Genomic DNA, 16,439 nt, shown 5'->3' on the forward strand with positions numbered 1-16,439 from the left:
CTCTTGCTGGATGTGTCCCTGAAGAGTATCAAGGGATTTGGCAAAGGTGAAGTGTGTTCTGGATTTGTCTTTGTTCCACAGCAGCCTGTATTTTCCCTTGTGCCGTGAGGTCTGTCAAGGGTACCACTGGCTGCTACAGCTGAAGACTGAGCTAGCACCTTCAAAAAAGGTCTTGCCTCTGGCAGGAAAAGTGCAGCTCAGACTTCAGAGGAAGGGCTGTGATTAATCCGTGGCTTTTCTCTGAAGCCCTGGTAGAGTATGGTGGGCCTATGTGAGTAAATGGTTTGCAGATCTTTCCTAACCTGTATTTAATCACACAGACATTCATGGTACTTGTGAGCTGCCTCAGTTCTCCCTCTCAGCACAGGATGGGCTTTTCCTGGGTGGCTGCACATCTATTTAAAACAAAAGATGATGCAGGGATCTTTGATGGTGCAGAACAAGGGAGGTTGCAAAAAGGAGTTGCAAAGCAGTTAAAGCTTGAAATTAAGGAAGCTCACACTAAAAATTGCAAGATTGCTTCCAACAGGCAGCTTGAAGGCTGTTCTCCCTAGAAAAACAGAAAGAAATTCATGGCCTGTTTTTGAAAGTGCTGAATGTTTATGTCAGGAGGGCTGCAGGTGCTAGCACTCTTATACAAAGTAAGTGATTCACCCTGGCATTTCTCACCATCCCAAAGTGAAAGCTGGGTGTATGGGCCTGGGGTTTTCCTTTCCAATGAGGTAAAGTGAATAAATTCCAGAACACCAGATCTTTGGATAAAAGGAGATTCTAGTTACTATAGTTTTGTTCATTTCTCATGCTCCGTGCAATTTATTGCTTCACCTTTTTATTTCTTACTGACATTACATTCTTAGGCATTGTTTTGAAGCAACATATCCAAATGGCCCATTCCAAAATTTTTTCATGATTACTGATGAATTTTAGTATCTGAGAATTCTCAAAACAGAGTTAATGCATTTCAAATTATATTGCCTTCTCCCTATTCTCCCTACTCCACTGCTCACTTTCCCATAGGTCCATCTTCATGAGGACAATGTCCTTATTGGGGTCATACGTTTTGCATGATTTTTCCTATCATTCTTAATTTGCAAGCCCTCATGAGAAATACTAGACCAGGTGGGTAGCTGAAAAGTGTTAGCACCTCCCAGTGAAATGCCCAGTGGATTCTTGCTCCCATCCTGAATAGGCTCAGATCAAGTTGGTGACACTCAATGATTCTTCAGCCTCCTTCTTCTCCCTGTGAAACCAGTTCTGACCCACATGGGGCCTTACACTGTTAATTAGTTCTGCTGATAAACAGAAGACTTTAGTTGGATGGCAATAAAAATGCCCATTGTAAAACTCCTACTAAACCAAGCAAACAGACCTAAGAGCTTGGACAAACCTGAGCTCTCTTCCCAGTGCTGCCAGTGCCCAAAGGTACATGACTTGATTCTCTCTGCCTCAACTTCTGCATCTTTAAGGAGGAGATAATAACATGCACTCATCTCCATAAAACTCTTCTAGGTTTGCTGCTACAAAGTTTTACACGTGCCAAATAGGTGTTTTGAAACTGCACCCGATCTTAATGCTGAAATTACAATGCCAATCCAATTTTTAGGAACGGTGTCAACAGACCTCATGACTTGAAGTACTTAGCTTTAGGCAGCAGCATGAACAGCCTGGTAGGTATAATCCTGATTCAAAACTCTTCCCCCAAATCTGATATCTCAAACTGTTGTTCTGCATGAGGATTCTCCATTTGCTCCACTCCTATCCTTCACTGCCCTCCATGCAGGCTTGAGGCAGCCTGACTTCTTACTCCGTGAAGTCTTGTATATGGTGATCAACCCAGTGTAATGACTGCTCATAAATCCAGTTTTGCAAGAGACTGGTGAACTGGTAAAAATACTCTATACAGCATTTGGGACACACTAAATAAAGAGTGAAGCCTCCTTTGATACTTACTGATGTTTACATACCATGTAATTATTATTATAATTGAAAATCCCAACTTCCTCTCTTTGAACATAATGTCTAAACAGGAAAAAGCTAACCTTCCTGTTTGGAGAATTGTTAGTTTCAGAAGAAATATATTTTTCTTCTCTGTTGCTTGCAGTTCTCAAAGATTTTATTTTTAATACAAATGAAAAAGACAAACAATAGACTATCTAAAAGGAAGGAAAACCACATGTCTGAAACAAACAGAGTCTGCTATGAATAGATAATCTCTGCACTATGAAATAACTCATGTCATACCTACATTTTGACTTTTGCATATTGGGAAAGGAAATGTAGACTTATTTTTGGGACCCACTGCAGTGTATATATAAAATACAGAAAACAAAGTAAAGGCTAGAGAGGGAAGAGAAGCCTCCTGTCAATCTGTACAGAGAGGAGGAATCATGTAGGCAGTTGGCCTGGCCCAACAGTAATTTCTAGATGTGATGCAAGGCTGAATTTAAAACTTCAGGTACCTGCCTGGCATACAGTGTTCTCTGGTTCAAGTCAGTGCTGACATGGCCTTTTGGGTAAATCTCACCTCCTAAACTTAACTTTTACAGTTTTTGTTTAGTTAAAGGAAATACTGGTGGAGCAGCACCTGCAGCTCTGTTCCAGGTGTGTGTGTGGAATTTTTGATGGCTGCCAGGAGCAGCATAGTGAGACTGAAGAACGAAGTTCAGCTCATCTTTGGGAGGCAGAAATCAGAAAACAGGCAAGTGAAAGCTGAGTATGAAAAAGTGCTCGTACCAAAGGCAGAACGAGCTGTTTGGCATTCCAAAAATGTTTCATACCTTCCCAGAGTCTGACAGGCAGCCTAATGGAATGACCACCAGGAGAGGCCTTGTGAGGAATGCTGATGTCAATTTGTCAGCATGGGAAATGTTCATATTGTCACTTCTCCTTCATGCTATTTCATTGCAGTCAAGGCTGTAGTCTTGCTGATCCTATTTAACAGCAACTACTGAAACATCTTGCATGTTGCATCTTGCATGAAAGAGGATATGTGTGATATGAGATTACAGCCCACAGAGGGCTGGGAAGGTGGAAAGTCCTGCCTTTTCTCCATCATCTTCCTGAAGTTCTTTATTCCAGGCCTGATTAGTTTAGATGTTCTTCACAGCTGAGCAGAAGTCCTGAAATACTTGGGCAATTTCTTGGCTCTTGTATTTACAGTCTGTATGAATACCTACCATTTTTGATCATGCAGAAAGTGTGAAAATGTGGTTTTGCAGGGTCAAATACCAGACATTTATAATTGTTTTCTATTCCTTGGGGTTTTTTACACCAGTCTCTGATTTTGGAAGCCTTAATTTACAGAACTGCCTGCTTACTGTTGGCATTAGTGTGTCGGTGTAAAGAAACCCTGCCAGTATTTTCTTGGGCTATTTCCAGGTGGATCTTCTTACACCATTAGGACATTATCCTTGCTCATGTTTGTAGAGTCAGAACCTAAAGACATATCTTGTTCCTTGTCTGTCTTTCCTTGCTTCATGTTTGCACTTCTCATGGAACCCAAGTGTGCACCCTTCCCAACTTTGTGCTTTTCCAGATTGGCATGTGAAGCTTCAGCTCCATTTGCAACTGTTTGCTCCTGCCATTCAGTTGTGTCCTGCTCCTCATCTGTATTTTCCCAGGTATGGGCCTTGCTTTGTGATTTAACTGGACTGCAGCTCTAGCAAGAAGAGAACACATTAAAGCCATTCCAAAATAATGGGCACCACACGAAATTGAGAAGGTGGTGTCCAATGATCTGAAACACAGACTGGCACAGAGGAGGAGAGCTGTCATGCTGAAAAAAGACCCAGAAGTCAGCAAATGAGCTGAATTAATGATGTGACACAATAAAATTAAAGGCAGGGTGTTTCTGGGCAGTATATGCAGGAGTGTCCCTCTTGAGACTGAGCTCTCTGTAGTCTTACCTATACTGGTGTTCCTCACAAAGGTATTGGGATAGGAGCAGTGCTGGATACTGTCAGTAGTTAAATCTATCACCTTGTTAGGTACTCTAGCAGCATGTGGAACAGTCTCTCTGATTGGAATTAACAAGTGTAATTGGACTTCACTGAGAATACTGGGTATGTCAGATGGGAGGGGATGCCTGATTTCACTGTGTGAGAAATAGTAATAATAATGTAAAATGTGAAATAATATGTGGCCATACAATTGTTTGCTTCTGTTAGTCTTCATAGAGATATGTTTGTAGAATCTGGATTCTGGTCCCAAGTGCCTGGATTTCAAGGAAGAGCCCATGCAGTCCTTGGACTCTGAGAGGCTGGCTAGGTGTCACTGTTGAACACCACCACCCATTTGATCAGTTTCTGCTTATAACACATATTGCAATGGTAGAACTGGGCTTTGCTATTGAATATCTGAGCAGATACCATGGGGCACTGACTTACTGTCCTCCCCTGTGCTGCTACTGCAAATAAATTCACCAGCTTCCATCTTAATAGCTTGCTTGAGAGCCAGTGCCACACTTCACACTCTATTCTGGACCCTCTCCAACAAGTTAATGTCTTTTACTGAAGAAGGTGAGTAAAAATGATGAGAGTATCCTTAACTAAGGAGCCATAAAATTCTGATAAAGCAGTTATGTTCCTGGTGAGCCTGAAGGAAATCTGATCAATAGTTATGAGGTTGAGGCTCAATTTATGGCTTGAATTCATCAAGCATAGTCATTCTCCATTTTTGTACAGGATGCTTTTTGTGGTTCCTGCTCAGCAGAGGAGTATAAAAGTCAGCAAAAGCCCTTTCTCAACAATTCCCCAGGCTTTGTCATTTAAGATAGCTGACTCTACAGAGGTGATAATCAGGGTCCTATGATCTATTTGAAGGCAATTTTTCATCATATAGGACAGGATGTACCAACTGTATGTGTTCTGAGAGTCTCAAGCTTGGAATGGTTTCACAAAGAGTACAAAATAAAATTATTTTGGATCTCTTTAAAATTTGACACTGCAGTTCATCATTTGCCTGCAAACTGCTCCAAAGCCAGGAATGCTTCAGTAGCACATTCTCCAAAAATCCTTTTAAAATGCTTTTTGTAGACCCCTTGCAATAGAATTTTCAAGAGGGAGGCTAGACTAATTCTCCATTTCTAAGCTGCCTCTGTGGAAGAAGTTTTCCCATCTGCTTCCAGCACAGGTGTGATCTCTTTAAGTTTTGAAATTGGTTTTTAAGGACAGAGGCAGACAATGAAATTTCACCCAAGGGTTTTATTAAAACCTCCATGTAAAAAATCAGATCTTTACAAAGCCTGAAATAAATGCAAACCTTATGTAGTCACCTCCCACGAGTGGCATAAGTGTGAAATAGACAGAAGCTTTTCAGATGGAATGGAAAAACCTTGTTTTAGTCCACCTCCTGTATCTACTTGTCATTCCTGCATGCACAGGTTAGTAGGAGAAAGTTTTAAGTATCTGAAGTGACAGGAGCATTTTGTAAACATACAGTAAGGTCCTAAGTGGAGAGGGCTCTAAATTAAAACTTGACCACAGATATTTTGTGATACTCATTTAAATATAATTTCTTAAGGGAGCTTTTAAATCCGCAACTCTTACACCAGGCACAGATCCACAGACTAAGCACCTGGACCTGCAGGTGATCTTCACTATACAGATTCATTCCTGCTTTGTCTATCTGCCAGTGGGTTTTATGTGAAATACTCCCTGGTATAGCCTCTGCATTTAAAGGATGCCTATAAATATCTGCACTGGTTGATGGGACAAAAGGAGAAAGAGCTGGACATTTTTAGAGGAATGTAAGAAATTCAGAGAGCTGAAATGCCCGTGGTGGCTTTTCTGACGGCTCATGGGGGTCCCAGGGAAGCCAGAGCTGCTGGTGCTTTCCCAGCCCCCTCCTTGCAGCCGGATTTTCCCCTTCTGCTGCAGTGGCAGGAGACAGGAGGGGGCTCAGGGAAGCCGGGCTGTTACCTGAGCCAACAGCGACACCCAGGGCTCCACCAGCACAGTCAGTCCCTTCTCTCATCTGCAACCCCGTGTCCTTGGAAAGTGTTCCAAGGTTTAGCCCTTTCCGTCTTCCTGAATGACTACACTTATTGAGAAGGAAGAGATATTTTGCTGTAGTAATTTTATCAACAGAAATCGTGTATACTGTGCTGAGAGTAAATTAGATCAGCCACAGGCACATCTATATTCCAAAGATCGTTCACACAAAGTGGATTACACTCTTTCATCTCTATCAAAACAGTAAATATGATGTTATTTGTTTGCAGCTAAGGTCGAGGCAGACAACTTATAAAACTTCCCATTCCTGCTTCCTCACTACTGCAAAAAATCCCACTGAGACCACCCCGAAATTATTTCAGTAAGCTTTTGTTGATTGAATACACAAACAGAGATGAACAGTACACTCAAGGAGTACACCATGATTGAAATAATAGGTACAGGTTCTGTAACAGTGAACACTGAGTCAGACTTTTATTAAAATGACCCTAAACCACCCCTTGAAAACACATACCTGAGCAGACAGTAGTAAAATAATTAGAGAAGTTAAGAGAGAGCCAGGCATTAATGTCTCTAGATTTCAACAGAAGCAAGAAAACACCTTAAATTGATCAGCACACGGAATGTGCTGAGGACAACCCAAATTACACAGGACAATTGCAAAGTATACGTGCATTTCCCAGTCCCAATAAGCAAAAGCCCTGTCACCAGGGTACAGCCTGCACAGCTGCTCAGGTAGTTTCTTGTTTCCTTTCCAAGCTCAGGCCTGCTTAGATCCAAAGGGAATACCAGTTCCTCTCTGGAGGGCAGGAGGCAGGTCAAGTGAAAAAGTACCAAAGCTGAACAAGTAGCAAATGTTGTTGACCAACAATTGTAGTTTGACCACCAAGCAGAGAAGTTGGTGGAGGGGAAGGGCATGAATGGAGTCCAAAGTTTGTATGCTCCAGCTGAGCTGAGGTAATTGAGAAGAAAATAACAAATGAAATCTCTGTTACACCAATATAGAGCATAAAGGTGCAAATCAATGATTGTACTGTGAAACAGAACATGAAAACTTACAGTGCAGCAAGCACAGAATTAAGTAGTTCAGGAACCACAATGATCAGGCTTGGCAGCACCTGAGAGCACTGTTGGTCACTCCTGGACAGTACCATGGGCTCTCTTTGAAAAAACAACCATGAGCATCCTTCTCTAGCTGAAACAGACCATTAAGCAGTACTCCAAAAGTCAGGACTGAAGTGCCTGAAGGTGCATTCAAAATGTGAAGCATCTCTGATTCATTTCATTCTTCTGAAAATGCATGTTTTAGTCCATAAAAACAATTGTACTCTCCTAAATCTGCTGGTTGCTTTGTCTCTGTGTTCTGACAGATTTTTTATTGAAACAGTTATCATTCTGCATCTCTTTTCAAGGAAAGATGAAGCCAGTTTGCATTTATTCCTGCCATGGCACAGTTGGAAATGGGATATTTGCCAGGAACTCACAAAGTCACTGTGAGACAGTTGCTATAGGCTGCAGCTCTAGACCACTGGTTTTCCTTTGCACTTTTTTTTCCTTCAGAATTTGGCAAGAAAGGTTGTCTAAAAACCATTCTACATCTTGATAATCTTCAGGCCACCGCAAGTACTGACTCCTTTGCAAGAAGTTCCGAATTGGTTTGTGTTTCTTCAGTTGATACTGAGAAAGTGACCCAACCACTACCATAATGAGGACATCCTTCAGATCACAGAAGTACCTGCTCTGGGCAAAATTAAAGGCTTCCACACACCACCCATCTTTGAGAAACTGCCTGGTCACAATGCAGATTGTTTTTCTGCTGTTCCAAATGGCATCACGAATATTGCTGATGTGTTCTTCCCCAGGCAAGAAATCTCTTTCCTCAAAACACAAGGTAAATCTGTTTTTATCAAAATACTGTGAATCCAGATGCTTTAGCAAAGAATTCTGGACCCATTCAAAGTCATTTTTGCTGTAGCACAGATAAGCATCGTATTTGTATTCACTTTTATCTGCTACTTGTGGTTGGTTGTCTATCAGTCTTTTGGTGATGGTTTTATACCAGTTGAAACAAGTGCCCCGGCAGCGAGTAAAAATGATGACTGTCACCAGAAACATCAAAGGAATGACCAAGGAGATGATGAATAGTGAGAATCTGAGTGCCTGCTGGAGTTCATCTTCATCACAATCATCGTATGTCAGATGAGACAGCGGTACCCCTTCAAAGGCAGGGGGGTACACACAGTACCTGTCAGACTGGGAGCCAGCCAGGGTTACATTGGTTTCATTCAGCCACACCAGCAGGCTCTTTAAAGCACAGTCACAGACATAATTATTATGTGTTATATCCAGAATTCTCAAAGTCATAAAGACTTCAGGCTCAGGGGAAAACAGCTGGTTTCCAGATAAGTTTAGGTTTGTTAGGCTTTGTGGGAAAAGCCCAGGAGAAAGATGAGACAACAGGTTGGAAGCCAGGTTAAGCATTTTAAGAGATGTTAGACCTCTAAAAATGTCCTGTGGAAGAGCACTAAGGTAGTTGTTATTCAGATGTAGAACCTGAAGTTTGGGCAATGCCCCAAACACATCCAAACATAAATCTCTCTCCCACACCAGCTGTAACATATTTTCACCTAAATCCATGTATATTAACTGACTGTTTTCTATAACATTAGCATTTTTCCTACAATAAGAGAACTGGTTCTGTTTTAAGAAGATATACTGCAAGTCTCGAATTTGGAAAAGAATATACAGTTCACCTAGGTCTGCCAACCTATTTCTTTCTAAGTCAAGGTGTGTTGCAGTTATCCTTTTGTCAGATACAGAAATTAGCTTATTGTCACCTAAAATGGCAGAGGTCAGATGTGGAAAGGAAGGGAGTCTTTTAATGGCATTATCTCGGAGATCAATTATTTTCAGATTTACTAACTGCCTGAATGATTTGTCACCAATCATCCCAATATGATTTTGCTGTAAATCAATATACATTACACTATGCAGACCCTCAAAAGTATAATCGTACAACTCACCCAAAAGGTTACTTGAGAGATTGAGAATTTTTAGGTTTCCCAAGCCAAAAAATGCTTGCCTTTGGATTTGATTTATCTTGTTTTTGAAAAGGTTCAGTGATTCCAAATTACCAAGACTTTGAAAGACTAAAGAATTGAGAGAGAAAATGAAACCCTGTGAAATATCAAAGAATCTAAGATAACTTCTTCCTAGTCCTGCAAAAGTAGAATAATCTGGATTTTTTAAGTTATCAAAGCCAAATCCTGAACCCATTGTATGAGTGCTAAATAGTAAAGAATTTATTTGAGTTCCTTTAATGGCTGTACAGAGATACTGGACTCTCTCTGTGCTCCAGCCATTGTCACTAAGGTCTAGTGAGCTAAATGTAATATTTTTGAAAGGATTGGGGCACTTGGCCCAGGCCACATATTCTGTCTTGTACAAATGATTAGAACTGAGGTTAAAGAATGAAAAGTGTTTTCCTTGGAAGCTGGTAAGATTGGTTTGACAAAAGTTGGATATCTTGTTGAATTTCAGGTTCACACTTTTCAAGGCTGTTAGATTATAAAATAAGGGATGGGGGTGAAGTCTTGTGATTTCATTCATTGAAATATCCAATTCTTCTAATGACCTCAAATCTTGAAAGTAACATTCTTCCAGGATGGAATCTCCAAGGTAGTTGTGAAACAGACGGAGGACAGTCAGGTTTGGCAAGCCCACAAAAGCATCAAGATCCAGTTGAAGAATCTTATTGTTTCCCAAGTCTAAGACACGAAGGTTTGGCAGGTTCCTGAATGCTCCTTTTCCTATGGTAACAGGATGGACAAACTGCGACCCCATTTCCAACAGCAACAAGTGTTCCAGCAGTGGAAACGAAGTCACAGTCACTTGTCTGATATAGTTGTAAGTCAGGAAAAGCTTCACTGTATCCTTTGGCACAGGTGGAACATCCCTGAGGTTGCAGAAAAAATATATGGAGACTCGGGCTTCTGAGTAGCACTTTCTAGATGCACACACCCCACTAGCTAGCAACAGGCCAAACACAAGTAGGAGATGATGACACAACATCATAAACCTATGTGAAAAAAAAGTGACAATAGAATTAGTTCTGCTGTCTTTGCAGTGAATTTCAGAGCACTTTTCTAACTACTGTAGAATAGAGGACTAATGTCACCCTAAAAATGGCTTGTGATTTGGGATTTATCCTTCCTCTGAACTCTAACAAGCATCACCTGATAGGCTGTTTGGTCAGAACATGGATCCCAAATATATGTGAGGACCTCCTATGAACTAAAAAGTAACTCTCTGTTACATTCTTTAAAACCCCACTAAGTAAGAGTAAAAATCTTGGCCTAGTTACTGAATCTGCACCATGGAACAGGTAATGTGGGTGTATTAGCTTAACTCCTTAATTAGTCTTTCCAAAAAGATGAGAACAGTTTGGATAGTTCAAGTAAAGTGCAGCCACCCAGTCATATCAACAGAGCAGGCAAATGTCACTCTTTCCATAAGTGCATTCCTTGTCAGGACAGGCACCTGTTTGGAATTCAGATTGTTATCACACAGAGCTGCCTAACAGCCATGAGTTTTTAAGAAGGGGAACCTCTTTTGGGGCTCCTCAGATTAACCTGACAATGTGAAATTGTTCTGGAAACAGCTGAAAATAGTTTTGAAAGTATAGGCAGGAACAAGACTAAGAGCGATAGAACAAAAAAAAAAAAAAAAAAGCAGTAGCCTGAAACTGCGCTGCAAGATTTCATGTTTTATGAAAAACTGCATTTCCCAAACTGTAAATTCCTAAGTTATACAAAAACTGTGGCTTTCCTTTTTCTGATAAGAACTGATAAGAGACTGGGTGAGCCAAGCTGCACCCCACAAAAAAACCCCTCTCTCTACATTTGCCATCTCTTCAAAGCAATGAAGGTTCCATTGTTTAGTATTATTCATTTTCTCATGCTTGTGAATACTTTGTTTGTTAAATAAACATTTTTTTCCCACTTTTCTCAAAGGAAATTTAAGTCTCCTGAACTGTTAGGGAAAAGGGCTGCTTGAATTTGTTTTCTAGAGGGACCTTCAAAAGTTTCCTCCCAAATTTGCCCTAAACCAAGACAGGCACACAGAACAATTTATGTGGCTTGCTAATAAATCTATTTATTCCCACTCTGTATCTTCCTTGCATTATGCCATCTGTCTGCCTGTTGCCTTTTTATCTGAGACAAAAGCCTCTTCAAAGCAAGAAAGGTCTATTCATTGAGCATGGGAAAGAACAGACCAAATTATTAGCCCTAAAGTGGTTGTTTGTGTGGTATTGTTTAAAATAACTCCCAACTCTCTAAGGTTGCAACCATCTGCTTCTGCTTTTAGCCAAGCATGTATTGAAATGAAATGATGACCCAATGGATGAATTTTCGTGTCCTCCAGCACAATCTGCCTAAAGATTGGTAAGTGTGAATTCTTGTAGAACCCAACCTCCAGCAGCCATCTAATGTCTGCAAAGTAGATCTGCTTCAGAGAGGAAAAAAGGTGAGGCTTTGGACAATTACTGTTCTGATTTGAGCACACCTTCCTCTTTAAAGGACAAGTACAAAACTCTATGCAGAATATAGCACTGTTAAATTAAATAAAATAATTAAATTAATGTTTATTGCTGCCATACAATGGGATTCCTGGGAAATCAGACAGTATGTCAGTAGAAGCCATTATGACATTCCCACTGCAAATACCAAAGGAAAGATCCAGCCAATTTTTTCCATAGAAAGTACAAGGATACTACAGTACAATCCAGACTCATAACTGATATGATCCCACTGTATCAAACATTTTTGGTGATGTTCTCCAAGTCATCTGATGATATTAAAACCTTGACTTGTAGCAGCTTTGACTGCTGGAGTGAGTCTGCGAATTTTCACCCTAGAGGCTCAAACACTAAGTGGGAAACCTACATAGCTCACAACTTAAAAATAGTGATCTTGTCATTTTTAAGACAATCTCATGTGCTTGAAACAAGCTCTGATCATTGAAAGTAAAAGAGATTAGAGATATATGATAAGAGTTGATTTCTGAAGTCCTGGCATTCAAACTTCATTCATGTTTTGTCTCAGTAAGGAATTTAGGATGTGCTGCAAAGGAAATCAAATTTCAGGCATTGAGTATCAAAATCCTCTTTTATTGAGCATAGTAAAGAACAGGGCAATTTATTAGTCCTATATGCTGTGTACTCTTGTCTGTGTACTGTGCTTTAAAAAAGCTGTGAAAAAGTGTTAACTTCTTCTATGGGAAATAATTCCAAGTACTAAAAAATAATTGCACTTACCTCTTTTTTGACCTAGAATGCTACTTTTAAAGGGGACTTTATAAGCAGTAAACTATATAATGTTTGTTGTGACTACAAAATATTGTACGTTATTAAAAAACACGCAGCTAAACATACAGCAGGTCATTCAAGATCTTGTTTATTTTTTTTACTTTCCTCTTTGCTTGAACCATGAAAACAAAACACCAAATTACCCTTTTTAATATTTGTTAACTATTATATTGCTTTTTCTTGACACCTTGACATAAGGCGTTTAGCACAAATAGTTTTAAACTACATTTATCTTTCAGACATTTACATTTTCATCCCAGATGAGATGGCTGCTTTTAAAGTTTGGGCAAAATCACAGCATCATTAAAAGCAGTGACAAAGAGAAAATACTTTGAAAGTCAATTTTTAATGATATGTGTACAATAGACAGCTAGAAAATGCTCAGAATGTTTGGAGTGCAAGAATAAGTAAATATTGTTTTTAAATTTTAAAATGTAGTTTTATTTTTATTATGAGAATAAAAGAAAATGGGGAAATAGTTTTAGACATTTTCTTTTACATTGACCTGCTTTTCCACATTCTTGTAAGCTAAAAAAAACATTGAACAATCTTTTAGCAGTTGTTACATGCCAACTTTGCTCTGGTTTAGTGACAAGCAAGATTTTACTTGTAAACTTTTTGCTCCCTTTCTGCTTAACTAATTACGTTCTCCCCTGAATCCATGAGCAGCAAAGGGATGCTGGCAGTAAGAAATGCCTCTTACCGTTCTCATGAAGACAGCAAAGATTTGTAATTTATCAGAATCCCATCATGTAGCAGTTTATGCAACCCTTCACCACTGTACATTAGTAGGCAAAACCTTCTGGGTAGAATGTTCTTCCCACAAAATGAGGATCATCCCATTCAATTACATGTCTGTGCAGGGACACAGAGGTGAAGGGATGTGTAAATGCTTAAGAATCACAGAGTTACAGAATCTTTAAGGTTGGAAAAGATCACTAAGATCACAGAGTCCAACCTTTGACCAAACACCAACAAGCCAACTAAACCATAACACTAATTGCCAAGTTGTTTCTTGAACACTTCCAGGGATGGTGACTCCACCATCTCCCTGGGCTGCATCTTCCAATGTTTAAACAACCTTTCAATGAAAAAATTCTTGTGGATGTCCAGCCTGAATGTCCCTGGTGGAGCTTGAGTCTCTATCCTTTTGTCCTGTCAATTATTGAAAATTTTCATTATTGAAAACTGGAGCACTGAAGTTCAGAGAACCAGAGCCCAGATGTGAGATTTTGTTTCCTTCTACTGTGCTGATGTCAGAAAGGGTAAGCAGTAAAGGGAAGGGGAAAAGTGGGAAGGCTTTGAGTTGTCTGGAACTGACCTTCCCTGTGGCACTTGTCATTTTAAAACCCGATTTTGCTAACCTGGTTTCAAACCACAGCAAGACAGGATGGGAATTAGCAGTACCTGAGAGTGGAAGCTGTAGCAGTGCCTGTCTATCTCATCACTGCTGTGCTTGCCTGAGGACACCCAGAGAGACTGTCAGTCAGCAGGGCCTGGAGTAAAGCTGAAAGGAGGGCTCAGACTGTCTCTTTTTGTTGTTCATGCCAGAGTAGCAACTCTCTCATGGAATGTAGAAAGCACATGCTGCTCCCCTTTCCACACCCCCAACAAAAATGCATGGGAAAAGTTGCTGTGCAACTGCTGCCTAAACCCCATGAAAATTCAGCTGAATAGACAAATGTATCTCAAACTCCTACTTCAGCTCGTGGGTACCTTCCAGCCATCCAAAGGAATCTCCTTTATGCAGTCTTCTCTTTTTATTTCCAAGTCACAATTCTGTAGGGAAATAAGAATCATTGCTTCTTCTTGGAGAAAGTGCAGAACAATATATCATTGTCTGATATCCTAGTATCATTTATGTTTTCCTCACTCGTTGCAAAAATTATGATTATCTTTCCCAGAGGCTGATGATATTCACTGACTGTGAAGGACTATTTGTATTTGGTGCCTGGTAAAATTTCTCATGAAAAAAAACAAACCCAAAGAGCACCCTTTTTCTTTTAACCTAACAGAAAGCCTACTGACAGTGAGTTTGCATTATCTATTTAGGTCAAAAAAAGATTTTGAAAGATATATTGCAGATCAGGAAGCCTTTGTTCTCAAATTGGTCAGATAAAGGCCAACTACTATAATGAAAATTTGTATCGCTGCTGTTACATGATTAGATCAAATCTACTTACTGAAACAAAATAAGCTCCAAGCTTTTGCCTGGGCTTTAGGCCATCATAATATATGCATCTGTGCTCATAAAAAGTTGTGCAGTGTAAACACACTCTTTGTCATGGGGCCTTTCTAGTCAATTAAGATCTAAAGAATAAACTATTTAATTTATCAGATTAATGAATGTGCCCCATCCCACCCCCTCTCCCTTAAGTTGCCAGGATGCTTAAATCAAATTTAGCGTGTTTCCTCTTAAAATCAGGAAACATCTTACAAGGTAATTGAGCACTGTGACAATTTCTATCATTGATGGAGAAAAGCATAAGGCAATAAGGCATTTAATGACCTGACAGAGCAGAAGGACCATAAAAGCCAGTACTGGTTTGGGTGTAATGATATACTTCCTGTTTGTATTTATTTGTTTGTTTTGATATCCCATCAGATTATATGATGAGATGCAAATACACAAAGACAGATGTGATTCCACCAATTATAGTGTAACAATTCTTTACAAGAGAGCACTCCCCAGAAGGATAGGAAAATAAGCTTGAAAATAAAGACTAATACATGCTGTGGGCTATTCCGTGGAGGACAGGAATAAATTGGACAGGCAGAGAGAGAGAGCCCTAGCCTCAGACCTCAGCTTTTGGCCCTAGCTCAGCTGTTTTTAGCCTCTAGCACTGTTTTGAGCATGTCCCTGCTGCGCAGGGCCAGCCTGCTCCTTTCCCTGCCCAGCAGCCAGCTGGGTTGCTTGTTCCAGTAAGGCCCCCAGCACTGGACACTCGTCCATGAGCCAGCCCCGAGCAGCCCAGCTCTGCTCTGTGTGTCACAGGACATCATGAAAGCAGAGGGAGCCTCAGCTGGGGCTCAGAAGAGGACCAAGAACCAGTCTTCCAGGTCCTAAGGAAATAGGGCTTAAATGAGGGCAGTGAAGTTTCATTTGGAAGTTTGGGGGTTTTTTGTTTAGTGGGGTTTTTTGTTTTTCCAACGTTTTTCCTATTGTTCTCCAGCAATGCCACTCACTCAAAGCTGCACAAACCACCTGTGGGCAGTCACAGTCACCACTGAGGTATTCTTATTTCACATCTTGAGCCCATTTTACTCATTCTTTTAAAGCTGTCATATGAGAACTGTCTGGTCTACACTAGAAGCCAATCCAGGGGAAAAAAAAAAAAAGTTTCCTTCCTGTTAGTTTCCCTTCCCTCTTTGCTATAACTTTGGACTATGTTTTTCACAAAGTGGATTTAACCCAGGGACACAATGTTCCTTTTTTTTTTTTTTTTTTTTTTTTTTTTTTTTTTTTTTTTTTTTTTTTTTTTTGTGGTTGCAGGATAATTAGAAGCAGCCAGGATTTAAGCTCTCACCTGGAAAAGATCAAAGTGGTAGTAGGAAAGGAGTCTTAGGAATGCCTGTCTAGTTTTTAAGTTACAGGAAGACAGCTTTCACAGATGAGACAGAAATTCTTCAGGAAGCAGAGAATTCTTGACAAAGTGGAGAAGCAGCATTCAGACTGTAGCTCCTGGGGTCACGAGCAGAGCTCTGTACAATTCTTTATAAAGATCTTGCCTTTTTATAAAGCTCATCAGTGCTGTCATGCCTGTGAAACAGTTGTCAGGCATGAAACAGTGGTAATGGTTTGGTAGCCTGAAGTCAACAAAGATGAGTAACAGTGACCAGCCAGAAAGGAATGGCATGGCTATCACTCCTGCACTTCTGGGACCAAATCTGGGCACATTATTTATTAAAAAACTGTTTAAAAAGTATGGAAACAGATTCCTGGATATGTGGAGCCAAATTAAACAAATTACAAGAGATGTCTGCTTTTGCAAGTATTTTTTTTTTTGCACATGCATTTAAAAAAAACAATCAAAAGATAACAACCTGCAAATGTCCAGTGACAAAAGAACCATAAATATAACACAAAGAGACATAAAATCTGCCCAGCTTTTAGATGAAAT

General features: G+C 40.1%; 1 protein-coding gene across 1 annotated transcript; it reads right to left on the reverse strand.

Annotated features, from left to right (window-relative positions):
• Nucleotides 1–7,439: 7,439 nt before the first annotated feature.
• TLR5 (toll like receptor 5) lies at nt 7,440–10,025 on the reverse strand. Its single transcript, XM_062489321.1, has one exon. The coding sequence runs from the start codon at nt 10,023–10,025 to the stop codon at nt 7,440–7,442; it is 2,586 nt and encodes an 861-aa protein (XP_062345305.1).
• Between the last annotated feature and the right edge of the window lie 6,414 nt (nt 10,026–16,439).

The sequence above is a fragment of the Cinclus cinclus genome, chromosome 3 (genome assembly GCF_963662255.1).
Source record: "Cinclus cinclus chromosome 3, bCinCin1.1, whole genome shotgun sequence".
NCBI lineage: Eukaryota > Metazoa > Chordata > Aves > Passeriformes > Cinclidae > Cinclus > Cinclus cinclus.